The 27629-nt window shown below is 45.0% G+C and overlaps 1 protein-coding gene and 1 pseudogene across 1 annotated transcript in view; both read right to left on the bottom strand.

Moving 5' to 3' along the window:
• The window catches only part of LOC126091923 (cholinesterase 1-like), a 379556-nt gene that overhangs the window by 12913 nt on the left and 339014 nt on the right, over positions 1-27629 (bottom strand). Inside the window, exons 8-11 of the mRNA XM_049907243.1 lie at positions 25255-25338; positions 25071-25165; positions 2499-2616; positions 2250-2370 (exon numbers count right to left, since the gene is read on the bottom strand). Coding sequence (XP_049763200.1) covers positions 2250-2370; positions 2499-2616; positions 25071-25165; positions 25255-25338 — 418 coding nt within the window. The remainder of the gene's footprint in view (positions 1-2249; positions 2371-2498; positions 2617-25070; positions 25166-25254; positions 25339-27629) is intronic.
• On the bottom strand, positions 18796-18913 carry LOC126093060 (5S ribosomal RNA; annotated as a pseudogene).

The following is a 27629-nucleotide window of genomic DNA, read 5'->3' as shown; positions in this document are numbered from 1 at the left end:
AACAGTTGAAGGAACAGGCAAAGATGCGAATATCTCAGCTCGAGAGGGCAAGGTGTGTGATATATGACAGCCAAAAATCTCTTGATTTTAAGACCTTAATTCCAATTACTAATTTCGACAGAATCGTGCTTTCATCCTCAGTGTGGCATTAAACTGTATAAAACGAAAGTCGGTAATCGGTAATCTGCGCAAGATACAACTGCTCCCTCGCCTTGGTTATTGGATTTATTTTTGTTTGACTAGGCTTGGATGGCTCACTGAATCATGTGTTTAGGATGTAAATAAAAATATCGTCATCTACAGTGGGCGAGCTCATCGGCTGCTGTGGTGTAATGAGAGCCTTGTAGTACGTAATGACAGTCTAAGAGAATTACGAATGTTTGTTACCATTACGTTTTTCCATACATGTAATTTATATTGGTGAAATGCGCCATATCTTTGTATATGAATCAGGCATAAAGATTTACCTTTTTGATTCTTATAATGTGCTTTCTAAATTATGTAAACATTTTCATGAGAGTGATTTAAAAACATTTCAATATATTTTCGGTTAATACGATGGTGTCACCTGACTTCTACATGGCAAGTTACATGGGCTCTGCAGCACCTCAGTTTTGTCCACGTGAGGTCGTCGACATGGCTTTTAGTTTTAACCCTATTGGTGTTATGGATGTTCTACTTTTACCTTCTATTCATTTCACATCCTATTTGGGAGCATTCTGTTTTCTAAACGACAAACCATATGGAGGTTTTAATGTATTTACACTTTGTTCTCAAACTGTCAACGGCACATTTATGTGAACATATATGCAAAGGTATGCTGTATTTGTTATGTCCACCCCACTTTGATCTCCGCCCCCCCTCCTCCCCCACCTACTACAAATCCCTCCAAATCCTTGAGCACCATGCACTGCGCCTTGCTTATCGAATCCTTTTCCCGTCCCCCACGCAGATCCTTTATGATCTGATTCCCTTCCCCCATCTCCTCCTGTTCCTTGAATGAATACAGATCCTATACGTCTCACGCAAACTGGATTCCCCCATCCTTTGGTTTCCCCCATCTATTCCCTCCCTAGCCCACTGCCGCGCCTGTACCAGTGTCCCGTCTAGTCTCCATCTCCACACGCTCCATACCCTCACCCAAGGTGGCTTCCCCCAACTCCCCCTCCAAGATCATGTCTTTGTGCCTTCAATCTACTCCTCCTACAAAAGCTGTAATCCCTGCTTCTTCCCCCCCTCCTCAGGGCTCCCTCTCTCCCTCCCTCTCCCCCTTCTCTTCTTCCTCATTTTCCCCTGCTGACCACCTTCTTTCTCCTTTTCACCCGCCCCCCCCCCCCCAGGCTTCTGGCTCCTTCCTTCTCCCCTACACCGCCCCCCTCCTGGTTTCCCCTACTGTCTCTCCCCCTTTCCTTCTCTTATTCCCTCCTACCCTTCACCTGGTGGTAGATCTCCTTCGGTGCAGTGATTTTTAACATTTTCGTTATGGTGTCAGTGTTTCTCAAGTGCCGTGTACAGTGCTACATTCCACCAGCTGCTGACCACCTTCTTTCTCCTTTTCACCCGCCCCCCCCCCAGGCTTCTGGCTCCTTCCTTCTCCCCTACACCGCCCCCCTCCTGGTTTCCCCTACTGTCTCTCCCCCTTTCTTTCTCTTATTCCCTCCTACCCTTCACCTGGTGGTAGATCTCCTTCGGTGCAGTGATTTTTAACATTTTCGTTATGGTGTCAGTGTTTCTCAAGTGCCGTGTACAGTGCTACATTCCACCAGCACTGACAGCGTCGCCAGAATCAGTCATTTTTGTTCCCACTGTGGTGTTTCTTTGTTTTCGTGTCGACTCACAGTGCTCATTCTCCGCATGTGTATGTGGCTCTCATCTATGTTGTTTTTAAATCTACTATTATACTCATCTATTTTTGTTCTTGTTTATTCACCAATTTATACCATTCTATGTTATGTGTTCCTTTCTCATTTGACTATGTTTGTCTGTAACTCTCTTGGCTGAAGAGTGGTGTATTGTGCCGCTGCCAGCCTGCCCCATTTTGGGTAGTGAAATAACAATAAAGAAAAAAATTGGAGGTTTTTATAACATTTGGATCATCCCAAAAGATGGTTGTTTCTTGTGAAGATCGCCTGTTTTCATTTTATACAATGTAATGCTAATCTGAAGATGAGAGCAGGTTTCTGTCGAAACTAGTAATTCGATTAAAGGTCTTAAAATCAAGCAAGGTTGGTTTTCATAAAAAAACTTACCCATACATGATGAAGTTCGCGTGCAGATGAACGAGCCTCCTCGAAACCTTTTCATCTTCTTCAGACAGCCTGAAGTCCGACCTGGGTGAAAGGTACAGCACATCCATACCATGTTCGACAGCTGAAACACAGAGTTTATCCAGAACTGTGTTAAACTTGATCAGTGTGCGGAATATGAGTGTGAGGTATCATGTGAAAGTCTGAAACTATGACGAAAATGTGTGATCTACTTGTGAAAAAAACCCTTACCTTGATTGGGGAAATGGCCCACATGATTTAGCGTGTACACATACGTCTTTCCACCGTGGTTTGTGTTGCAGTTGGCTGACTTTATCATGGGACCTTTAAATTTAGCCGCACCGATGAACTGAAACACAGAAAGTGACGAATATGTCTGTGTTGATTGTGTCGGTAGGCACAAACGTAATTAAGCTACAAGATCACGAACTACAAAACATTCTAGGCACATTCTGTGTCCAGCACAATCAGATCTTTAATCCAGTTATCTTAAGGGTTTATATGGGTTCAGATATATGCTGAGTGATTCCAGCAGGCAGTATCAGAGCTAATAATCTGCCGCTCCTTTGTTGACTTATGTTAGTGCTCCATCTGCAATGAAGAATATTTTGTTCTGCCACAGTACACTCAGAAGAGCTTTTGACCAAGTTTAAAGCACGCCATGCCCTGGATAATGTATGAAGGCTAGTCGGAAAGTAGGTCACGAAATGGAAACCACTGCGAAAAACCCCTTGAAGCTCAGCACACGTGTGTTGGACAGTTTTTCTGGTATGCCAGTCGATCATGTCACTTCACTCTTTTCAGTTCTGAGAGCAAACGACCACGTAAAAATATCTAGAAAGTAGCGTCTCCCGCCAAGTGTGAGTGCCTGCGAAAGATTTCGCCTGATTTCATGCAGCCCATACAACGTAACTGTCACGCATTTCCTTCTTCGTGACAGTTCTTGGCTGCACCCTGCAGGGGCAATGAGGAGGCTCCTGCCGCGTTTTCGATGGGAAATGTTTGATCACCCACCATACAGCCCAGACTTGGTCCCCTCTGATTTTCATTTCTGCTCACATGAAACGTCGCCTATGAAGACAACATTTTGGCACAGACAAGTTGCAGATCAATGTAGTATATTGGCAAAAAGCACAGGCGGATGCCTTCTATGACGAGGGTACTGGAAAGCTGGTACAATGTTACGACAGATATCTCAATCGTAGCGGCGACTGTGTAGAGAAGTAGCTGGAAGGTATAGCGAACTGCTGCAAATAGAACATTTTGATTTTCTTTACGGTTTCCATTTCACGACCAATCGGACCTTACTTTCCGAACAGCCCTCGTATGTCAAGTAAGGTGAAAGCATTGCAAAGATTCACGTTGGACTGAATGTAGTATTCGTAAAACAATGACAGATTAAAGACTGATTCAGATTAGCTTCAAATGAAAACAGGGGGAGACTGAAGGTCAAAATTTAACAGTAAATCACACATCTGTAAATCTAATCCCTCTGTCGGCAAAGGGTTTTTGAAATTACTCCAGATAATTCAAGTTGTTTGTCCAACAGCTTAGAGAACTGAATAGTTCTGAGTAGAGTTCCTTCACCAAAGAAGACGCAGTAAATATTCCAGAATTCGAATCAAGAACAGCTGTCAACTTAAGTAACTTAAAGCAGATATCCTCAGAGTAGTGAAGCAGCTTAAATCACTTGACAAAAGCAAGTCTTCCGGTGTAGACTGTACACAGGTAGGTTCCTTTCAGCGTGTGCTGACGCAACAGCTCCATACTTAACAGTCATATACAACCGCTCCCACGACGGAAGATCCGTACCAGAAGACTGGAAAGTTGCACAGGTCACATAAATATCCAAGAAAGGCAATAGGAGCAATTCATTAAATTAAAGCCCCAGATCATTAATGCTGATATGCAGCGGACTTTTGGAATATACACTCATGCTTATAAATTAAGGATAATTGCAGAATGTGGTGCCACACAACGTGGCACTACACAAAACTGGTGCTAATAGCATAGGCACATAGGGATCACACACGACACAGATCTGTAAGTCCACGGTATTGGTGATAAGTTGGGAAAACCATCCCGAAACACATGCGCTATAAAATGCCACTGTTTCCTGCGCATGTACCCCGACATCAATATGGGATATGATCACCATGCACACGTACACAGGCCGCACAACGGGTTGGTATACTCTGGATCAGGTGGTCGAGCGGCTGCTGGGGTATAGCCTCCCATTCTTGCACCAGTGCCTGCCGGAGCTCCTGAAGTGTAGTACGGGTTTGAAGACGTGCAGCGATACGTCAACCGATAGCACCCCAGACGTGCTCGATGGGTTTTAGGTCTGGAGAACAGGCAGGCCACTCCGTTCACCTGATATCTTCTGTTTCAAGGTACTCCTCCACGATGGCTGCTCGGTGGGCCGTGCGTTATCATCCATCAGGAGGAAGGTGGGACCCACTGCACCCCTGAAAAGGCGGACATACTGGTGCAGGGTGACGTCCGATACACCTGACCCGTTACAGTTCCTCCGTCAAAGACATGCAGGGCTGTACATGCACCAATCATAATCCTACCCCACACCATCAAACCACGACCTCCATGCAGGTCCCTTTCAAGGACATTAAGGGGTTGGTATCTGGTTCCTGGTTCACGCCAGCTGAAAATCCAGCGAGAATCACTGTTCAGACTATACCTGGACTCGTCCGTGAACATAACCTGGGACCACAGTGACAATGTACTGTGTTCTTGACACCAGGCTTTACGGGCTCTTCTGTGACCAGGAGTCATTGGAATGCACCTTGCAGGTCTCCGGGCGAATAAACCAAGTCTGTTCAGTCGTCTGTAGACCGTGTATCTGGAGACAACTGTTCCAGTGTCTGCGATAAGGTTCCGAGCAAGGCTACCTGCAGTACTCTGTGGCCGTCTGCGGGCACTGATGGTGAGATATCTGTCTTCTAGTGGTGTTGTACACTGTGGACGTCCCGTACTGTAGCGCCTGGGCACGTTTCCTGTCTGCTGGAATCGTTGCCATAATCTTGAGATCACACTTTGCGGCACATGGAGGGCCCGTGCTACGACCTGCTGTGTTTGACCAGCCTCCAGTCGCCCTAGTATTCTACCCCTCACAACGTCATCAATATGTGTTCTTTGAGCCATTTCCAACACACAGTCACCATTAGCACGTCTAAAAGCGTCTGCACACTTACTCGTTGCACCGTACTCTGACATGCACATGCGTATGTGGACTGCTGCCAGCGTCACCGTGGGACGACCGCAGGTGAAATGCACCGCATGGTCATACCCCGAGGTGATTTAAACCCGCAGACCGTCCACCAGAGCGTTGTTTCACCATGCATCAGCATTATCCTTAATTTATGAGCATGAGTGTATATTGTATTCCAACATTATGAATTACCTCGAACAGAACGGTCTATTGACATGCAGTCAACACGCATTTCGAAAATATCGTTCCTGTGAAACACTACTATCTCTCTGCTCGTACGGAGTGTTGCGTGCAATCGGCAAAGGGTTTCAAATTGATTACTTATTTCTAGGTTTCCAGAAGGCTTTTGACACTGTACCTCATAAGTGGCTTGCAATCAAATTGTGAGCTTATGGAATAGAGTCGCAGTTATGCGACTTGGTTCGTGATTTCCCGTCGGAGATGTTAGAGTTCGTAGCAACTGACGGAAACTCTTTGATTAAAACAGAAGTGATTTTTAGCGTTCCCCAAGGTAGTGTTATAGGTCCTCCGTTGTTCCTTATCTATATAAACGATGTAGGAGACAATCTGAGCCGCCGTCTTAGGTTCTTTGCAGATGATGCTGTCGTTTATTGCGCAGTAAAGTCATGAGAATATCAAAACTAATTATAAATAAGATATCTGTACAGTGAAAAAATTGGTAATAGATCCTAAATAATGAAAAGTATGAGGTCATCCATATGAGTGTTAAAAGGAATCCATTAAACTTCGAATACACGAGAAATCAATCAAGTATAATGGCCTTAAATGCAACTAAATACCTAGGATTTACAGTTACCAACAACTTAAATTGGAAAGAACACAGAGAAAATGTTGTGGGGGAGTCAAGTCAAAGACTGCGATTTATTGGCAGAACACTTAGAAGATGCAACAGATCTACTAAAGAGGCTGCCTACACTGCGCTTGTCCGTCCTCTTTTAGACTACTGCTGCGTGGTGTGGAATCCTTACCAGATAGGGTTAAAGGAGTACATCTAGAAAGTTCGAAGAAGGGCAGGACGTTTTGTATTATCAAGAAATAGGGGGAGAGTGTCACAGACATGATACAGGTTTTGGGGTGGACGTAATTAAAACAAAGGTGTTTCTTGCTGCGGCGGGGTCTTCTCACGAAATTTCACTAACTTTCTCTTCTGAATGCGAAAATATTTTGTTGACCCCGACTTACATAGGGAGAAACGATCATCGCAGCAAAACAAGGGGAGTCAGAGGTCGCATTGAAAGATATACATGTTCTTTTTTCCTGCACGCTGTTCGAGAATGGAATAAGAGAGAATTATTGCGATGGTAGTTGGATCAATCCTCTGCCAGGCACTTAAATGTGATTTACAGCATAGACGTGTAGATGTAGGTGTAGAAGAAGTGAGAAAATTGAAAGCCTAAATGATAGGTTCTGAGTTTCACAATTCTTTTTCCGATAACTATCATCCCACGGTATCCCTGCCTGACCGTAATTTTCATTTAGAAATAGGGAACTGGTTAGGAAAAATCGTGTATTAAATGGGAGGAACCTAGGCCCACGCTGCCGGCATCAACCCAAAATGAGCGTATTAGAAATTTACTCTCGGAACTTAACGCTCTTTTCGCGAAACCTTGTTATATTATTTAATGACTAACTATTCCATGTAGATAGCAACCATTCTGAAATCTCCATTGCACAATTAACGCATTAAAACAAAAGAATAGAGGTGGGGAGAGATATTTGCCTTCGCCTTCTCAAAGGAAATATCCAGGCGTTCCCCTCAATCGATAAACCACATAAATTGGGAAGAGATCTTGTACACCATTCCTCTCAAATGCGACTCTTGCGCTTTAATCACTGTCCCACCAAACTTCATAGAAAATCATCGTGTGTGGGAAAGTATTCAATAAATTATTTTATTGTCACACCATTTATCAACGAAAGATTTGCGAAGGTTACCCAATAAAAGAATGTATTTTCTTGCACATTGGCTTGCAGAGTATATCCTCTAAATTATTTTTAAAAAATTGGCAGCTATCGACTCCTGATTAAGCAACAGGTGACAGTTTATATCAGGATAAAACAGATATTCTTCAGTGAATGAAGATGGAACTGGTGTGCCTCAGGGCTCGATCTCAGTACATTTCTTTTCATCTTTGGAGTAAATAATGTACTTCTCCTGTAGGAATTAATTTAGTCGTATTCTACTCATGTGACACACGACTTCTTAATAAACATCATGGCAAAACAAAATTACATCACGTCTGTAACTCTGACAAAGTACAGGAACTAATTCTGAGGTTAATTAAAGTTGAAAGGTTACAATCTGTCTGGCTTTCATTCTTCAATTAATAAGCTAACACTGTCTGATCATTGTCGTGACTGGAGATATGTGGAACACTTGATCCTCATAGCTTTATTTAACTCTGATTACCGCGCTTGATTCTGAGTATTGTATGTGATAAAAAAAGTTGCAGGTGTTGTCCGAATGAACTTATGTCGTTTCGGCCAAGGGAATTCATGGGAACGTTGCAGTTCGTTTCCACAGGAGTTGTGGAACGGCCGAGGCACACAAGATTGGGAATAGCGGGACAGTCTGCTCGCCACTCACACTCAGAGGATTAAGTCACTTTCTGACGCGGATGGCAGAGCCACACGAGTCAGGTTTGAGGGAGTCTCGTGTCACTCAAAGGAAGTCGGGGTTCTCGGAGGTGTGGCTTACGGTACTGTCCGGTGCCCTGCCATTGGGTTTTCGGTCTTAAGGGTTGGCCGACCACCTGATAACATCTGGACATACCTCACTGTTCTCGAAGAAGGCCAGGCCAACTGCTGTGGGAACGGGACCTGCTGGAGTTCCTGATGAGTTAGTTTGGCGTGTTGGAAATTCTGAGTTGTATTAACAACGCTCTTGTTTGCCTCTCGCCCCTTGACCTAGGGCGGGAATTTCTGCAACAAAGTTTGAGAGGCGGGTGTACCCTGACTGGTCTTCTATTCCGCGGTGGGGAATTATTTACCATTGTCGTACCTTTCAACAGATGTTATTAACGTTTTGCCTGATTGGTGTTTGCAGGCGCAAAGGAGGAGTCCGGTGCAGAGACGCATGATCGTGGACACACTTTGATCGGTCGTCTTAGAGGCCACTTCACACGCTTGATCGCTGAGGGAGCGACCATTCTGGTGTTCTGCCGGGGGACGTCGTGCTGCCATGCGCAGATTCCGGGCTGGTGCAAATTTCGTGCTGCCCCACGTCTTCACGTCCAGCGAGGCGACAAGAGACTGGCGAGCATACCGTGCAGCACCGGCTCGTTAGGTGGGAGTTTACCGCTCTATAAGGCTACATCGACACCGCAGTGTCGTTAGGTTCCCGTTACAAAGCTAGGTTATTTTCAGTTTAGTTCGGACAACCCATCGCTGCGTAGCCGAATTCGGATTCGTACATCTACATCTACATTTATACTCCGCAAGCCACCCAACCGTGTGTGGTGGAGGGCATTTTACGTGCCACTGTCATTACCTCCCTTTTCTGTTCCAGTCGCGTATGGTTCGCGGGAAGAACGACTGCCGGAAAGCCTCCGTGCGCGCTCTAATCTCTCTAATTTTACATTCGTCATCTCCTCGGGAGGTATAAGTAGGGAGAAGCAATATATTCGATACCTCATCCAGAAACACACCCTATCGAAACGTGGACAGCAAGCTACACCGCGATGCAGAGCGCCTCTCTTGTAGAGTCTGCCACTTGAGTTTCCTAAACATCTTCGTAACGCTATCACGCTTACCAAATAACCCTGTGACGAAACGCGCCGCTCTTCTATGGATCTTCTCCATCTCCTCCGTCAACCCGATCTGGTACGGATCCCACACTGATGAGCAATACTCAAGTATAGGTCGAACGAGTGTTTTGTAAGCCACCTCATTTGTTGATAGACTACATTTTCTAAGGACTCAACCAATGAATCTCAACCTGGTACCCGCCTTACAAACAATTAATTTTATATGATCATTCCACTTCAAATCGTTCCGTATGCATACTCCCAGATATTTTACAGAAGTAACTGCTACCAGTGTTTGTTCCGCTATTATATAATCATACAATAAAGGATCCTTCTTTCTATGTATTCGCACTACATTACATTTGTCTATGTTAAGGGTCAGTTTCCACTCCCTGCACCAAGTGCCTATCCGCTGCAGATCTTCCTGCATTTCGCTACAATTTTCTATTGCTGCAACTTCTCTGTATACTACAGCATCATCCACGAAAAGCCCCATGCTATTTCTGACATTGTCTACTAGGTCATTTATATATATTGTGAAAAGCAATGGTCCCATAACACTCCCCTGTGGCACGCCAGAGGTTACTTTAACGTCTGTAGACGTCTCTCCATTGAGAACAACATGCTGTGTTCTGTTTCCTAAAAACTCTTCAATCCAACCATACAGCTGGTCTGATATTCCGTAGGCTCTTTCTTTGTTTATAAGGTGACAGTGTGTAACTGTATCGAACGCCTTCCGGAAATCAAGGAAAATAGCATCTACCTGGGAGCCTGTATCTAATATTTTCTGGGTCTCATGAACAAATAAAGCGAGTTGGGTCTCACACAATCGATGTTTCCGGAATCCATGTTGATTTCTACAGAGTAGATTCGGGGTTTCCAGAAACGACATGATACGTGAGCAAAAAACATGTTCTAAAATTATACAACAGATCGATGTCAGAGATATAGGTCTACAGTTTTGCGCATCTGCTCGACGACCCATCTTGAAGACTGGGACTACCTGTGTTCTTTTCCAATCATTTGGAACCTTCCGTTCCTCTAGAGACTTGTGGTACACGGCTGTTAGAAGGGGGGCAAGTTCTTTCGCGTACTCTGTGTAGAATCGAATTGGTATCCCGTCACGTCCAGTGGACTTTCCTCTGTTGAGTGATTCCAGTTGCTTTTCTATTCCTTGGACACTTATTTCGATGTCAGCCATTTTTTCGTTTGTGCGAGGATTTAGAGATGGAACTGCAGTGCGGTCATCCTGTGTGAAACAGCTTTGGAAAAAGGTGTTAAGTATTTCATCTTTATTGCTGTCATCCTCTGTTTCAATGCCATCATCATTCCAGAGTGTCTGGATATGCTGCTTCGAGCCACTTACTGATTTAACGTAAGACCAGAACTTCCTTGGATTTTCTGTCAAGTCGGTACATAGAATTTTACTTTCGTATTCACTGAACGCTTCACGCATAGCCCTCCTTACGCTAACTTTGACATCGTTTAGCTTCTGTTTGTCTGAGAGGTTTTGGCTGCGTTTAAACTTGCCGTGAAGCTCTCTTTGCTTTCGCAGTAGTTTCCTAACTTTGTTGTTGAACCACGGTGGGTTTTTCCCGTCCCTCACAGTTTTACTAGGCACGTACTTGTCTAGAACTCATTTTACGATTGCCTTGAACTTTTTCCATAAACACTCAACATTGTCAGTGTCGGAACAGAAATTTTCGTTTTGATCTGTTAGGTAGTCTGAAATTTGCCTCCTATTACTCTTGCTAAACAGATAAACCTTCCTCCCTTTTTTTATATTCCTATTTACTTCCATATTCAGGGATGCTGCAACGGCGTCATGATCACTGATTCCCTTTTCTGCGCTAACGGAGTCGAAAAGTTCGGGTCTGCTTGTTATCAGCAGATCCAAGATGTTATCTCCACGAGTCGGTTCTCTGTTTAACTGCTCAAGGTAATTTTCGGATAGTGCACTCAGTATAATGTCACTCGATGCTCTGTCCCTACCACCTGTCCTAAACATCTGAGTGTCCCAGTCCATATCTGGTAAATTGAAATCTCCACCTAAGACCATAACATGCTGAGAAAATTTATGTGAAATGTATTCCAGATTTTCTCTCAGTTGTTCTGCCACTACTGCTGCTGAGTCGGGAGGTCGGTAAAAGGAGCCAGTTATTAACCTAGCTCGGTTGCTGAGTGTAACCTCCACCCATAATAATTCACAGGAACTATCCACTTCTACTTCACTACAGGATAAACTACTACTAACAGCGACAAACACGCCACCACCGGTTGCATGCAATCTATCCTTTCTAAACACCGTCTGTGCCTTTGTAAAAATTTCTGCAGAAGTGTTTATTCACGTGACTGAGGGAATATACAACCTCAATCCCTGATCCTTCCCTGCACAACATACTTGTACTCGTTAATTGTTTTTCATGTTAGGTTCGTATTGTCAATCTGTTGGTTTTCTTGTGTACAAAGTCGAACTTTTGTAATAAATCACTAGTTTATTTTTATTTGAATTTCATTTAAAGTAGGCAGTGTTCCCTTCATCTCCTTTTCATGGTTTTTAAAATATATTTAACAACTGATTTTATAACAATTCTCTATCTTAGGATCTCAAATTTGGGCCAAATTTCAGATATGAAACTTCCTGGCAGATTAAAGCTGTGTGCCGGACCGAGACTCGAACTCGGGACCTTTGCCTTTCGCGGGCAAGTGCTCTACCAACTGAGCTACCCAAGCACGACTCACGCCCCGCCCTCACAGCTTTGCTTCTGCCAGTACCTCGTCTCCTACCTTCCAAACTTTACAGAAGCTCTCCTGCGAACCCTGCAGAACTAGCACTCCTGAAAGAAAGGATATTGCGGAGACATGACTTAGCCACAGCCTGCGAAGCAGAAAAGCTTCTGTAAAGTTTGGAAGGTAGGATACGAGGTACTGGCAGAAACAAAGCTGTGAGGACGGGGCGTGAGTCGTGCTTGGGTAGCTCAGTTGGTAGAGCACTTGCCCGCGAAAGGCAAAGGTCCCGAGTTCGAGTCTCGGTCCGGCACACACTTTTAATCTGCCAGAAAGTTTCATATCAGCGCACACTGCGCTGCAGAGTGAAAATCTCACAAATTTCAGATAGCGTATTTCCATTGTGTTAAGTGTATCAACATTGGGTATTGTTGTGTTGGAGCCTAGATACAGCAGTAACGATTCCTAAATTCACTCGTGCAGGGTATTGCAAAGTTGCGTAAAGGAAACCAGTACAGTTGTGAGTCAAAATTAAATTGGGAGGAATATATCAGGTATTTCTGAAAGAGAATAGGTCAAGCGTTTCATCTCATGAGGAAAGATGCATGCCGTAAAGAATATGTGATGCTTTGCTCTTTTCCAGTCCCACACCTCCTGTGACACTGATAAGAGGACACTCCTGTTATATCAGTGAAATACAAAAAAATTAGAGAAAGGTAATCAGAATACCAAGAAAATTGAATCCTACGGAACACCGTACTCCCCTCTGTATCAAGTAGAATGTACTGACTGTCATAAACCTATATATCTGTTCAGCATTACTTAATGTCAAAAGCAACTTAAGTGAGTCGGACTCTACATAGATCATTTATCATCACAACACTAGAAGTAAACTGGACTTCGATAACCGTGGAGATTGACTCACAAAGACTCACGTGAAATAGAGGATTCAAAATATTTTAATAAAATTCTAAAATCTGTTAGATCCTTGTGATGTAATGTTTTTAAAGTTAACATTCATCATTTGTTGCTGTAACACTAATCTACAGAGTAATAGAACTTTTTGATGTAATGCAGATGTTATTTTTTACAATATTGATAAGGAAGTTGGTATTAAATTTTAAGATTTTTCCTGTAAAGAGATCCTTCTATTTAGTTGTTCGTTTAACACCTAAACCTATACAGCTGTAAGGGATCATTGGTTAATCAAAAATCTTGATCCCTGTATCTAGACTCAGGTTACGGGTTGGACAGTGCATCTATAAGTCATCCAGCCTGCAGAGATATGGCGCTCGTACAAGCTTAGCAGTGCCTCATGTTTTGTGATTAAAATTCTGTGTTCCTCAGAGCTCAGTCAGAGAAGAGCCAAACGGAACGAAACTTTTAAAGGAAATGCCAGAAAGTCTCGTCAACGTCAAAGCGTGCAATACCTACACATGAGTTCAAACGGACCAGTCAAACTCTTTCCGTAAATCGGTTTGTTGTACTGAGATACACTCCTGGAAATTGAAATAAGAACACCGTGAATTCATTGTCCCAGGAAGGGGAAACTTTATTGACACATTCCTGGGGTCAGATACATCACATGATCACACTGACAGAACCACAGGCACATAGACACAGGCAACAGAGCATGCACAATGTCGGCACTAGTACAGTGTATATCCACCTTTCGCAGCAATGCAGGCTGCTATTCTCCCATGGAGACGATCGTAGAGATGCTGGATGTAGTCCTGTGGAACGGCTTGCCATGCCATTTCCACCTGGCGCCTCAGTTGGACCAGCGTTCGTGCTGGACGTGCAGACCGCGTGAGACGACGCTTCATCCAGTCCCAAACATGCTCAATGGGGGACAGATCCGGAGATCTTGCTGGCCAGGGTAGTTGACTTACACCTTCTAGAGCACGTTGGGTGGCACGGGATACATGCGGACGTGCATTGTCCTGTTGGAATAACAAGTTCCCTTGCCGGTCTAGGAATGGTAGAACGATGGGTTCGATGACGGTTTGGATGTACCGTGCACTATTCAGTGTCCCCTCGACGATCACCAGTGGTGTACGGCCAGTGTAGGAGATCGCTCCCCACACCATGATGCCGGGTGTTGGCCCTGTGTGCCTCGGTCGTATGCAGTCCTGATTGTGGCGCTCACCTGCACGGCGCCAAACACGCATACGACCATCATTGGCACCAAGGCAGAAGCGACTCTCATCGCTGAAGACGACACATCTCCATTCGTCCCTCCATTCACGCCTGTCGCGACACCACTGGAGGCGGGCTGCACGATGTTGGGGCGTGAGCGGAAGACGGCCTAACGGTGTGCGGGACCGTAGCCCAGCTTCATGGAGACGGTTGCGAATGGTCCTCGCCGATACCCCAGGAGCAACAGTGTCCCTAATTTGCTGGGAAGTGGCGGTGCGGTCCCCTATGGCACTGCGTAGGATCCTACGGTCTTGGCGTGCATCCGTGCGTCGCTGCGGTCCGGTCCCAGGTCGACGGGCACGTGCACCTTCCGCCGACCACTGGCGACAACATCGATGTACTGTGGAGACCTCACGCCCCACGTGTTGAGCAATTCGGCGGTACGTCCACCCGGCCTCCCGCATGCCCACTATACGCCCTCGCTCAAAGTCCGTCAACTGCACATACGGTTCACGTCCACGCTGTCGCGGCATGCTACCAGTGTTAAAGACTGCGATGGAGCTCCGTATGCCACGGCAAACTGGCTGACACTGACGGCGGCGGTGCACAAATGCTGCGCAGCTAGCGCCATTCGACGGCCAACACCGCAGTTCCTGGTGTGTCCGCTGTGCCGTGCGTGTGATCATTGCTTGTACAGCCCTCTCGCAGTGTCCGGAGCAAGTATGGTGGGTCTGACCCACCGGTGTCAATGTGTTCTTTTTTCCATTTCCAGGAGTGTATTTCGGCTCGCAGGGCATGTTACTAAGACAGTGACGGAAATGTGGAGGCAGTGGGTAGAAGAGGATCATACACAGAAAAAAATGGTACTGGACCACGCAATGTGAACGCAAACGAGATTACTGCACCTCTGTCACAGTTTTGATGGAATCTAGAGAACTGAAGAGCCTGTGTACGTTTCTGTGACGACTGTTCAGAACCGTCACAGCAGTACCTCCATTCCCGTTGTTCCGAAACTACAAACACATCAAAATGCAACGGCGAGGCGAATCTCGTCGCTTGTGTGCAAAATGCAGTGTTTGTAGACCAAACCAGAGCTCCGCACTAACGTGTAGTGAACGAAATACGAACTTAACATGTAAAAGACCAAATTTATGTCATGGCCCATGATTTGCGAGGAGAAGCACAGAAAAAGAAAAAGTAACACCCTCAAAGACTGTTGTTAGAAAATGGAACACCTACAATCGTCCTTATGTTCTTATTTACTGTGTAGCTACCAGTCCCGGTGCTTCAGTGGGTCATCTTTAGGCCTTAGTTGATGCTGAAGGCGTTATCACGATCCATACATAAGCTGCATCGGTGGGCAACATAACTCGTATTACGTAGACTATCTGTAACTGCGATGTCAGCACTCCAACCATCAACTGACAACTGTGCTGAGATCACAGTTACAGATAGTCTACGTAAACCAGTTATGTTGGCCACTGATGCAGCCTATACATGGATCGTGATAACGAGTTCAGCATCCACTAAGGCCTGAAGATGGTGCACTGAAACGCCGAAACTGGTACCTATACAATAAATAAGATCATAAGGACGGCTGTAGGCGTTTCATTTTCTTACAGTAGTAAACGGCCGTGGTCCCCACGACCTCCAGTCAAAAGGGTGGACGTACAAAAAACTCAAAGACTGTGTTCAGTGTCACCAGGGTATAATATGCCCTGGCTGTAGTGTTAGTGATTCATCTGTCATGGTCATCGCTGTCAGATGTGCGCCTTGTTTCGACGCTGCAGGCTGTAACTGTGGTGTCACCGCCAGACACCACACTTGCTAGGTGGTAGCTTTAAATCGGCCGCGGTCCATTAGTACATGTCGGACCCGCGTGTCGCCACTGTCAGTAATTGCAGACCGAGCGCCACCACACGGCAGGTCTAGAGAGACGTACTAGCACTCGCCCCAGTTGTACGACGACTTTGCTAGCGACTACACTGACGAAGACTTTCTCTCATTTGCCGAGAGACAGTTAGAATAGCCTTCAGCTAAGTCCATGGCTACGACCTAGCAAGGCGCCATTAACCATATCTGAGAGTCTCACTTGTATTATCAAGAGCGATGTACCACAAGGATGAATTAAAGTTAAGTATTAAAGAAGCTACGTACTTTTCTTTATAGCATTCATAACGTATCCTGTTTCAGACCTCACGCCAGCCGGCGTGTGTGTACGCGTGCATTTCGGCTACTTCCGAGTGGCGTGGCTGTCTTGCAACGCCACAACAGTAACTGTGCTGAGTTTGGAGACGAACAGCGTTTGCAACGTCCATTCTAGGTTACAACCATGCCCCAACGGCTAGTATGTACTCCTGCTGAACAGCTTCAGCTGTTTGAATGGGGGCTGGCTGTGGGCCCGCGAGAAGCTGTATGGATGTATCGCTGGATTGCTGCACAAGTTGGACACAGTGTATCGATGGCGTATCGCTGCATTCGACAGAGGTCTGTGGAACATTTCCACACGTGTAGACCAGGTTCTGGACGTCCGCCGTCCGCGTTGTACAGAGGCACATCAAGATCGACGGATAATACAAGCAGCGGTGACTGACTGAACATCATAGAGGGACAAAATCCAGGAATATGTTGCACCTGATGAGCCATCAGGGACCGGGGGGAACCGTCTGAATGGAGGAGGATTACGATCATTTGCGTCTTTGGCGAGGCTACCACTGACGAACACCACGACGCAATCAAGCGTGGCTTCTCTGGTGTCGTGAAAGAGTTGACTGGAAAGTGGACCGGCACTCTGTTGTTTTCCGTGATGATAATGGGTTCTGTCTGTATGCGAGTGATGGACGTTCACGCTAGTACTGCTGCTGTGTGAAATCTTATGGGACTTAACTGCTAAGGTCATCAGTCCCTAAGCTTACACACTACTTAACATAAATTATCCTAAGGAGAAACACACACACCCATGCCCGAGGGAGGACCAACCGCACAGTCCATGACTGCAGTGCCCATAGACCGCTCGGCTAATCCCGCGCGGCGGACGTTCACGTGTATTGCGTAAAGCTGGTGAGCTGATTATGTCAGAGTGCATTCGCCCACGATACACAGGTCAGGTCCTATCCCAGGCCTCATGGTATGGAGGAATGTGGCATCACTTACAACTCGCCGTCAAGTCTGGTGCTTCTGCAGGGTAAAGTAACGAGTGCCCGCTACATTGCACTGGCTGTTATCTCCGCGCTACTGCCATTACATCGACACAGAGATGATGTGTTTTTTCAGCAGGACAATGCACATCCACACACGGCAGCCGCGGCACAAAATGCTCGCTACGATGTAAGACAACCGTCCTGGCCAGAAAGATCACCAGATCTGTGGCCAATTGGATATGTGTGGGACACAGTGAAGCGGGAACCTTCTCGTTCTCCAGGGCCTGAAAGAGCCACTGCCAAATTATAACAAAAGTCGCAAGATGCTTGGGACAGTCTATCGCAATATGACATCCGGCACATTTACGATCGTTTGCGTGCTTGAACACACGTCAGCACTGCCGCCAGAGTGTGGTACATATTGTATTGATGCGACTATTTGGGCCCTCTTAACTGTGACATGCGTGGTTTCATTTGGCCTGAGTTCGTTATCATATACTCCCACAATTATGAAGTATCTCCTGCTGTATCTGCTGCTATCCGGTCGGCCGCACTTTCAAATTACGCCGCCGCGATTCCAACAGCCGCCACCGCTGCACGAGGGCGCTGACACGAACAATTATGCCGCTGCCGACGAAATGCAAACATAACCTCCGGAACTCCAGCGGCAGGTGAATTTAGGTTCGAACATTCATGCACGGAGCCTTTTATGCGTTTACCAGTTGAATAACATTTACAGACTTTCACAGTGGCTAGGGGTTGTGATCTACTGAATAATGATTGTGTTGAAGTTTTACTGATTTGTGAATCTGTGTTATATGTCCATGTGTATAGCACAATACTAACACCTCATCCTCTTTCTGAGCTCAACATCTCACTCATTATAGAGGGATGCTGACTATATTTTTCAAGATAGCAAATGGGAAGTTGCGGTACAGAAAATGGCCCAGAGATCACCAGTGTGTGTGTGTGTGTGTTTGTGTGTGTGTAGTGAGTGAAGTGTTATGAAACAATGTGTGTATAGTGTGTACAGTGACTGATAGTGAGATATGAATGTACAGCATGGCATTACATTATTTAATAAGTTATTTGTAAAAGAAGTATTGTAAACCAGGAGTAAATCTGATGATTGTCTCTAACAAGAAGACTGCAAATGTAGGTGCATAAGAATTAGCTTATTTTATATAGGTCTAAACTTGTAAATACTTTGACTTTGTAAAAAGAGATCTACAGATGAATAAAACTACTACTACTACTACTACTACTACCATGTATCAACAATCAAAGCTACTATTAGCAACTGAGGCTGCAACTACAACAACAAAAAGCATTCTGTCTTCAGGCCACAAGTGGCTCATCGGGACCATCCGACCGCCGTGTCATCCTCAGCTGAGGATGCGGATAGGAGGGGCGTGTGGTCAGCACACCGCTCTCCCAGTCGTTATGATGGTTTTCTTTGACCGGAACCGCTACTATTCGGTCGAGTAGCTCCTCAATTGACATCACGAGGCTGAGTGCACCTCGAAAAATGGCAACAGCGCATGGCACCCCGGAGGGTCACCCATTCAAGCGCCCGCCACGCCCGACAGCGCTTAACTTCGGTGATCTGACGGGAACCGGTGTATCCACTGTGGTAAGGCCGTTGCTCACAGCAACAAAGGTTTGTATTATTTTTACTATTTGATATAGTATGTAGACTAAAACAATGTATGATTTCTCTCTTCATGAAGAGCATCTGTTCCTCGCTCCTGTATCGACTACAGAACCACACGGCGTGCAATGAAGTTATGCCTGTAACCTCACGCGTCACTAAAATGACTTGGTCCTTGAAAGTTTTGCATTTTTACCGGCAGTGTGGACCTCAACATGTTGTTCTTAATGAGAAAAAAATCGTCAGATGTGGTAAGGGTAATTTTTTGGAGTGCCCAAAGCGAGTACTACAGCACCGTTACTTTTTACATATAAATGATCTACTGAGTAATGTCGAAGAGTCCTAGAGGGTGTTCGTGGACGATGATGCTGTCTAAATAGTTGATGCAACGCTTGGAGACTAGCCAAATACAAGAAGACCTGCAGACGATCTGCGATTGCTGCAGAGACTGTCAGTTGACCCTGAATGTAAATAAATGTAAGAAATTGCGCGTAAACAATCGAAGCAATTCGTTACTGTTGATTACCCTATTGGTGATAAATCGTTGGAAACGTAACGGCCGTAAAGTTCCAAGGAGTAAACGTCCGGAGCGACTTTCAGTGGGATCGCAACATGAAAATAGTTACAATAACGGATGCCAGTCCCAGATTTATTGAACAGTCTTGAGGAAACGTACTTAATCGGCAAAAGAAGGGGCTTCAAAACATCTTTAAGAGATACTTGTTACGTTCTCCCAAACAAAACCTACATCTGTTTAAGAATTGTAAGAGCTGCTTGGAATATACAAGGCAGATTTTAGCCTCAACAAACTTCACGCACAGCTCAAAATGCTGTAAACCATTACGATCGATCTACCATTGTGTAAGATGTCATCTACTGGAAGAAAAATTATTGCTGAAATCGGAAACATTAAAAAACCGTTTGAAGACATTATTTTTGTCATCGTCCTAAGTATGACATTTCCGGTATCCTCAGTGTCCTCAGAAGCGTCATTAGGCATCTTTCGATGACTTATAACTTGCTTCATTCAGATTAACAGCGATAAAATCGAAACTCGGCCATCCACTCATCGATGTTTACCAAGACAGAGCTACGAAAACTGACGTTACGAATGTTGTGAAAGAATTTGTTTCCTAAACTGCGGAAAGAAAAACTGTTGGCAAATTGTACATAATAGTTTTCAGCCCTACAAAGAAATAAAATAAATGTCTTCTTTTTGAAGAAATGATATTTAGTTTTTATCAAAGAACAGTGTTTCTAAAACAGCAGTAATATAATAATAATAATGATAATCATAGGTATTACTGTGGCAAATTGATATTCCAATGCAGAGTAAATATGACGTCTAGTTCGTATGTGGTCTCACAGCAAAATATAACTAATGTTCCCCAAGATTTATGACGATTTTGTCTTCAAAATTGAAAAAGAAGTTAGCAAACAGATTATTTTGCTGAAACATGTACAGGAGGCAGACAAAAATGTAGCATCACCAAAAACACTGCACATTAAGTGGCTACTACAGTGTGGGAAGCCTGTTGATACACGAGGGTCACTCCAAAAGAAATACCCACTGTTTTTGTAAAAATACAGTTTTCATTCTGCATGTGCGAAAGTTTTACACTGCGTAGATACATCCTTCCCGCTTGTTTTCAAACTTAGTTCAGCCTGTTACCGTGAGTGGCGCCGTCACAGCATGTCTTCAAGATGGCTGCTACACTTGACGTTCGTCAGAAGCAACGTGCTGTCATAGAATTCCTGTGCTGTGAAAACGAGACAGTGGGAAACACCCACAAGAGGTTGAAAAAGGTGTATGGAGATGCTGCTGTCGATCGCTGTACAGTTAGTCGGTGGGCAAGCAGGTTACGTGATGAAAGTGGGAACGGCAATATTGAGGATTGTCCTCGCAGCGGCAGGGCTCCTACACTCCAGACAATGTGCAGAGAGTTAACGAATTGGTTACTGATGACAGACACATCACAGCGAACGAATTGTCACGCTACGTGTGATAGGGGAAGGAAGTGTCTGCAGAATACTGAAAGTGTTGGCGTTAAAGAAGGTTTGTGCCAGGTGGGTTCCCAGGATGTTGACAGTGGCTCACAAAGAAACAAGAAAAATGGTATGCAGTGAACATTTGGAACAGTACGAGAATGGTGGAGATGAATTTCTTGGAAGAATTGTGACAGGTGATGAAACATGGCTCCATCATTTTTCACCAGAGACAAAGAGGCAGTCAATGGAGTGGCATCATGCAAATTCACCCAAGAAAAAAATTCAAAACCACACCTTCTGCTGGAAAAAATATGGCTATGGTGTTTTACGACTCTGAAGGACTCTTGCTTGTGGACATCATGCCAAGTGGAACCACCATAAATTCTGATGCACATGTGACGACACTGAAGAAACTTCAAGCTTGACTGAGTCGTGTTCAACCAAATCGGCAAAAGCAGGATGTTTTGCTGTTGCACGACAATGCACGCCCATATGTCAGTCAAAAAACCATGGAAGCGATCGTAAAACTCGGATGGACAATACTGAAACACTTGCCTTACAGTCCTGACCTGGTTCCATGTGACTATCATCTCTTTGGGAAACTGAAATACTCTCTTCGTGGAACAAGGTTTGAAGATGATGACTCCCTTGTGCACGCTGCCAAACAGTGGCTCCAACAGGTTGGTGCAGAATTTTACCGTGCAGGTATACAGGCGCTGGTTCCAAGATAGCGTAAGGCAGTTGAGAGAGATGGAAATTATGTGGAGAAATGAAAATATTGTTCCTAAAGGATGTATCTACACACTGTAAAAGTGTCAAACGTGTAGAACAAAAGATGGATTTAAAAAAAATAGTGTGCATTTCTTTTGGTGTGACACTCATACAAAATGGATAAATAAAGGTCCTGTGTGGTTTTCAAGAGAATCGTATACCATTCTTCCTGTAAAACAGCGGCAACTTCAGGTTTCGGTGCTAGAAGTGGATAGCGATGACGCCTTTTCTCTCCAAAGCACACCAGAAAGGCTCAATAATACTGAGGTCTCGTGACTGTGGTGGCCAGGGGAAGTGCTACAGTTCATCCTCGCGCACACAAAACCAGTCCTCAACGATGCGAGCTGTGTGAACAGGGGCCCTGTCGCCTTGAACACTGCATCAGCATTGAAGAGAAACATAGTATCGTGGGAGGGACTTGATCAGCCATAATGGTCACACAATCCTCGACAGTAATGCGATCTTGCAGAGTGCCATGAGACGCATGGAATACCACGATATGGCCGCCCAAATCATCATCCAACGCACGCTATGTTTCACTCCTGGAACGTAAAGGTGCCCAGGAGTTAGAAACAGTATGAAACAAGACTCATCCACCGAGCGAGGGGGCGCAGTGGTTAGCACACTGGACTCGCATTCGGGAAGACGATGGTTTAAACCTGTGTCCGGACATTCTGATTTAGGTTTCCTGTGGTTTCCCTAAATCACTTCAGGCAAATGCCAGGATGGTTCCTTTGAAAGGACACGGCTGACTTCCTTCCTCGCTCTTGTTCCCTAGCCCGATGGCACCAATGACCTCGCCGGCCGGAGTGGCCGAGCGCTTCTAGGCACTACAGTCTGGAACGGAGCGACCGTTACGGTCGCATTTTCGAATCCTGCCTCGGGCATGGATGTGTGTGACGTCCTTAGGTTAGTTAGGTTTAAGTAGTACTACGTTCTACGGGACTGATGACCTCAGAAGTTAAGTCCCATATTGCTCAGAGCCATTTGAACCATTTTTGAACCAATGACCTCGCTGGTTGGTCCCTTCCCCAAAATCAGTCAACCAACCAGGACTAATCCGACCAAATGACTTTCTTCCATTGCCCCACAGTCCTGGTTTTCTCGCCTCGGCATCACGTTTTCCTATTAAAGGCATTTGTATCACTAATGAGTGCCTTTAGAATTCCAGATCGTACTCCAATTGTCTGCTTATGGATCTCCCTTCTTGTTGCTTTGGTGCTGACAAGGTTAGCGAGTTCGACGCACAGTCCTACAGTGACGTCAGTAGCTGTCGTTCTTTTATTTTTCGTAGCAATCCTCTTCAACGACCGTCTCTCACGATCACTCAAGACACATTTTCGTCTGCGTCGTGACTTACCGGTCGATGTTTTTCTGCTTTCCCTATATGCGGTATAATCTTCGATATGGTGCCTCCCGAAACACCAGACTCCTCGTCTACCTTGGTTACGGAAGCACCCACCATATGATCACCAACAATCTGTCCACGTTCGAATCCACACAGCTCCAACATAGCGCGCCCACAACGACTCGGAACACTGTTCTGACCACGACTGACACTAGCAACGTGTTGAGGAGATTTCACAGGTGCCGTTCGTTGTAATACACTACTGGCCATTAAAATTGCTACACCAAGAAGAAATTCAGATGATAAACGGATATTCATTGGACAAATATATTATACTGGAACAGACATGTGATTACATTTTCACGCGATTTGGGTTCATAGATCCAGAGAAATCAGTACGAGAACAACCATCTCTGGCCGTAATAACGACCTTGACACGCCTGGGAATTGAGTCAGACAGAGCTCGGATGGCGTGTACAGGTACAGCTGCCCCTGCAGCTTCAACACAATGCCACAGTTCATCAAGAGTAGTGACTGGAGTATTGTGACGAGCCAGTTGCTCGGTCACCATTCACCAGACGTTTTCAATTGGTGAGAGATCTGGAGAATGTGCTGGCCAGGGCAGCAGTCGAAAATTTTCTGTATCCAGAAAGGCCCGTACAGGACCTGCAACACGCGGTCGTGCATTATCCTGCTGAAATGTAGGGTTTCGCTGGGATCGAATGAAGGGTAGAGCCACAGGTCGTAACACATCTAAAATGTAACGTCCACTGTTCAAAGTGCCGTCAATGCGAACAAGAGGTGACCGAGACGTTAACCAATGGCACCCCATACCATCACGCCGAGTGATAGGCCAGTATGGCGATGACGAATACACGCTTCCAACGTGCGTTCACCGCAATGTCGCCAAGCACGGATGCGACCATCATGATGCTGTAAACAGAACCTGGATTCATCCGAAAAAAAATGACGTTTTGCCATTCGTGCACCCAGGTTCGACGTTGAGTACACCATCGCAGGCGCTCCTGTCTGTGATGCAGCGTCAAGGGTAACCGCAGCCATGGTCTCCGAGCTGATAGTCCATGCTGCTGCAAACGTCGTCGAACTGTTCGTGCAGATGGTTGTTGTCTTGCAAACGTCCCCATCTGTTGACTCAGGGATCGAGACGTGGTTGCACGATCCGTTACAGCCATGCGGATAAGATGCCTGTCATCTCGACTGGTAGTGATGATACGAGGCCGTTGGGATCCAGCACGACGTTCCGTATTACCCTCCATATTCTGCTAACAGTCATTGGATCTCGACCGAGGCGAGCAACAATGTCGCGATACGATAAACCGCAGTCGCGATAGGCAACAATCCGACCTTTATCAGAGTCGGAAACGTTATGGTACTCATTTATCCTCCTTACACGAGGCATCACAACAACGTTTCACCAGGCAACGCCGGTCAACTGCTGTTTGTGTATGAGAAATCGGTTGGAAATTTTTCTCCTGTCAGCACGCTGTAGGTGTCGCCACCGGCGCCAACCTTGTGTGAATGCTCCGAAAAGCTAATCATTTGCATATCACAGCATCTTCTTCCTGTCGGTTAAATTTCGCGTCTGTAGCACGTCACCTTCGTGGTGAAGCAATTTTAGTGGCCAGTAGTGTATAAAACAGCACAAGCCGCAGTCTTATCTAGCATTTGCATGTATGTTCAAGCATGCATATGCCGCAGCGTTGCCATATTTTCTTCCAACACCTATACGTCTAATTTTCATTATACGATGTCAGTTGACAGTGCTGCTTACTCCCCCTTAAAAAAAAAAAAAAAAAAAAAAAAAAAAAAAAAAAAAAAAACAGTACACTACTTTATGGATGTCTGGATAGATGGGTGTTTAAAGGTCTGTAATTTTGAATGGCATGGCTGTCGATTTGGACGAAATGTCCAATTATTATTAAACACGGATTGCTGCAAAAACAGTTGCGCCTGCTGTGCTGATGGGCATTCTTAGTGCGTGCGAAGCGCGACAGTCGGAGTATCTTGACAAGCTCTGTACTCACGTCCGTCAGGGCGATGAATATGTCCTCGGTCCTGTTATATCCGTTCAGGTACTTCTCATACAGGGCGTCCGCGATCACCGGGTCGTACTCAGTTTCTGCATCAGAAAAGTGTGCTGCATATCATCGTTACACATCGTGCTAGCAACGCGTTCGTCTCGCTGTCCGAGACTTGTAGTGGACTTACTCAGGCTCTCCATTAGGAAGGACTGCATCCGGTACAGCCGCTCTCTCTCCGTCACATTTGAGTTCATCCATACGTGAAGGCCATCTGAAAGGGGAAAAAATGCTTTTATCATGCAGTGCAGATACTACATTCGTACAAAAAGAAAATATTGCACTGAACAGAAGTGAAGTTGTCTACTTTGTGATGCTTATTAGACTATGAGAGACTTTTGTCTCAAATTCTGATCGGTATCGGTATTTGATAGAGTAGAGATCAGCTTTCGTGACCTAAATGGAGGACATAAGAAATGCCCTAGGTGTGTCGTGTACAGACAGTCCCTAAGCGAACACTGAAACAGCAGAAGAGAGATCCAGTGCAGCAGTCATTAAACTTCTTTGCTCCATTACAATACATTCCAATACAAGTAGATCCATTGTGGGATGCGACCTCGGGACACTTACGCACCGATCTTACTGCTAACTGCTAACCTACATAAACAACAATGTTGCGAGACGCCTACAGACTAGTTATTCTCAATGGCGCGTTAAGCTGGCCGACGGCCCCCAAGAAATAATCGTTAAAAGTCGGCATCTTCAGGAACACTTCGTGTCGCCTGTTCTCTGTTTCACAGTTGTGTCACCTTCAGCGACTCCACGTTGCGTTACTGTACTGCCTGACGAAGTGTTGTTGTGTTGTCAGTGCGACCGGATGATTAACTGATTAATAACAGTAACTGTACTTTTACATAAATGAATTGTGCAATATGAAACACAATCGCAAACATTATGAGTGCCATTTTTCTTCTACACTTCGTGTTGTATAACACTAGTCTTAATTTAATTTCATATTCCTTGCTACAAACATGCCTCGAATTTGAACATTTCCCTCTCTATACTGCGCAATCACCTATCCATCTTTCTTCAGTTTGAATTTTATACCATAGCTCTTTGTCGGTACGAGTCGCGCACGCCAGTGAGTTGTTAGCACTGGAAGACTGAGAGCATAAAATTCGCCCTCTCATTCTAACTCCGCAGTGGCTGCACTACTTGCACCTTTGTCTCTGAGGTAAGCTGGTAACTTTACTTTCCTCACGGCCGAGTTCACGAACGGCAATTAAAATTATGCATGTGTTAAAAAATGGTTCAAATGGCTCTGAGCACTATGGGACTTAACTTCTGAGGTCATCAGTCCCCTAGAACTTAGAACGACTTAAACCTAAGTAACCTAAGGACATCACACACATCCATGCCCGAGGCAGGATTCGAACCTGCGAACGTAGCGATCGCGCGGTTCCAGACTGTAGCGCCTAGAACCGCTGGGCCACCCCAGCCGGCGCATGTGTTAAAATATTATGGTGTATTTATTTGTTACTGAGCAGGAAAACTACACTTAAGAATATCTTAACGTTGGTTGACATTTTTGAATTCTGCTGTTAGGTGCCAACTGCAAATCGCTATAAAATACGACTGATAACCGCGAGCCGCGCCAATACTTGATTCGGGCTGCAGTTTGATGACCATCGCTCTAACGGATGAAAGTTTCGGCAGTGTCTTATCAGCAAAGAACACTCTGTAATCCCTCCAGAGTTAATGATAGTAATCTTACAGTTTTTTAAATATATAAATCAAGGTTGAGACTTTTACACTTTGTATGCAGTAATATAGTATAGTGAGCCCATCTTGTTTGAGCTTCTATAGCTACGAGACCGGTTGAGCAAACGTTTTAGTTAACCAGTAGTTCCCTGAATCTACTGATGACGAGAACAAATGAGAGACTTCGGTTAGTGATACAGTAATTCCATCACTGGTCAATGGAATACCCAGTTGGGTGTGTGTGGCCTGGGGAATTCCTGGAGAAAGACTTTTAGCTGAGTGCAGAACTATTTGACAGTGGTGTGAAGTAATGTACATTTTTGCTTTTTTGTACTCGTAATGTTGTCAGAATGAACGCAGATGCTTAGAAAAATATCACAGCCATACGAGGTTTTTTAGCGCACCTTGGAGCAAAACACTTTTTTATACCTAAACTTGTTTTGGAGGGATCTCTACTATCAACAGTGCACTACTATCATGAAAAACTCATTAACTACAGAGGAATACACAGTAAAATCGGTCTCATTCAGCGTTGTCATTGCTAGTTGCATAATGATATGTTGAAATAAAGTTTTCTTCTTTTTTCCCTTTTTGTATATCACCGTACATGCTGTGTTTTCGCATACTGTGTGACACCTTTAACATGAGCGCTTTGTCTAACTGCAGATTGCCATTGCTGTCTATTTTTTAATTTTTCGGGGAAACTGTGAATTTTGACTGTAAAGGGATGCTTAGGCGACTGTAAAGAGATGATAATATGTATTACTCACGTGACTTGTCTTGATTTATTTCATAACTATTTTG

This window comes from Schistocerca cancellata, chromosome 7 (assembly GCF_023864275.1).
Source record: "Schistocerca cancellata isolate TAMUIC-IGC-003103 chromosome 7, iqSchCanc2.1, whole genome shotgun sequence".
In the NCBI taxonomy this organism is placed as follows: Eukaryota; Metazoa; Arthropoda; class Insecta; order Orthoptera; family Acrididae; genus Schistocerca; species Schistocerca cancellata.
Note: the sequence above shows the minus strand (reverse complement) of the source record. Positions and strands in the feature narration are given on the sequence as shown.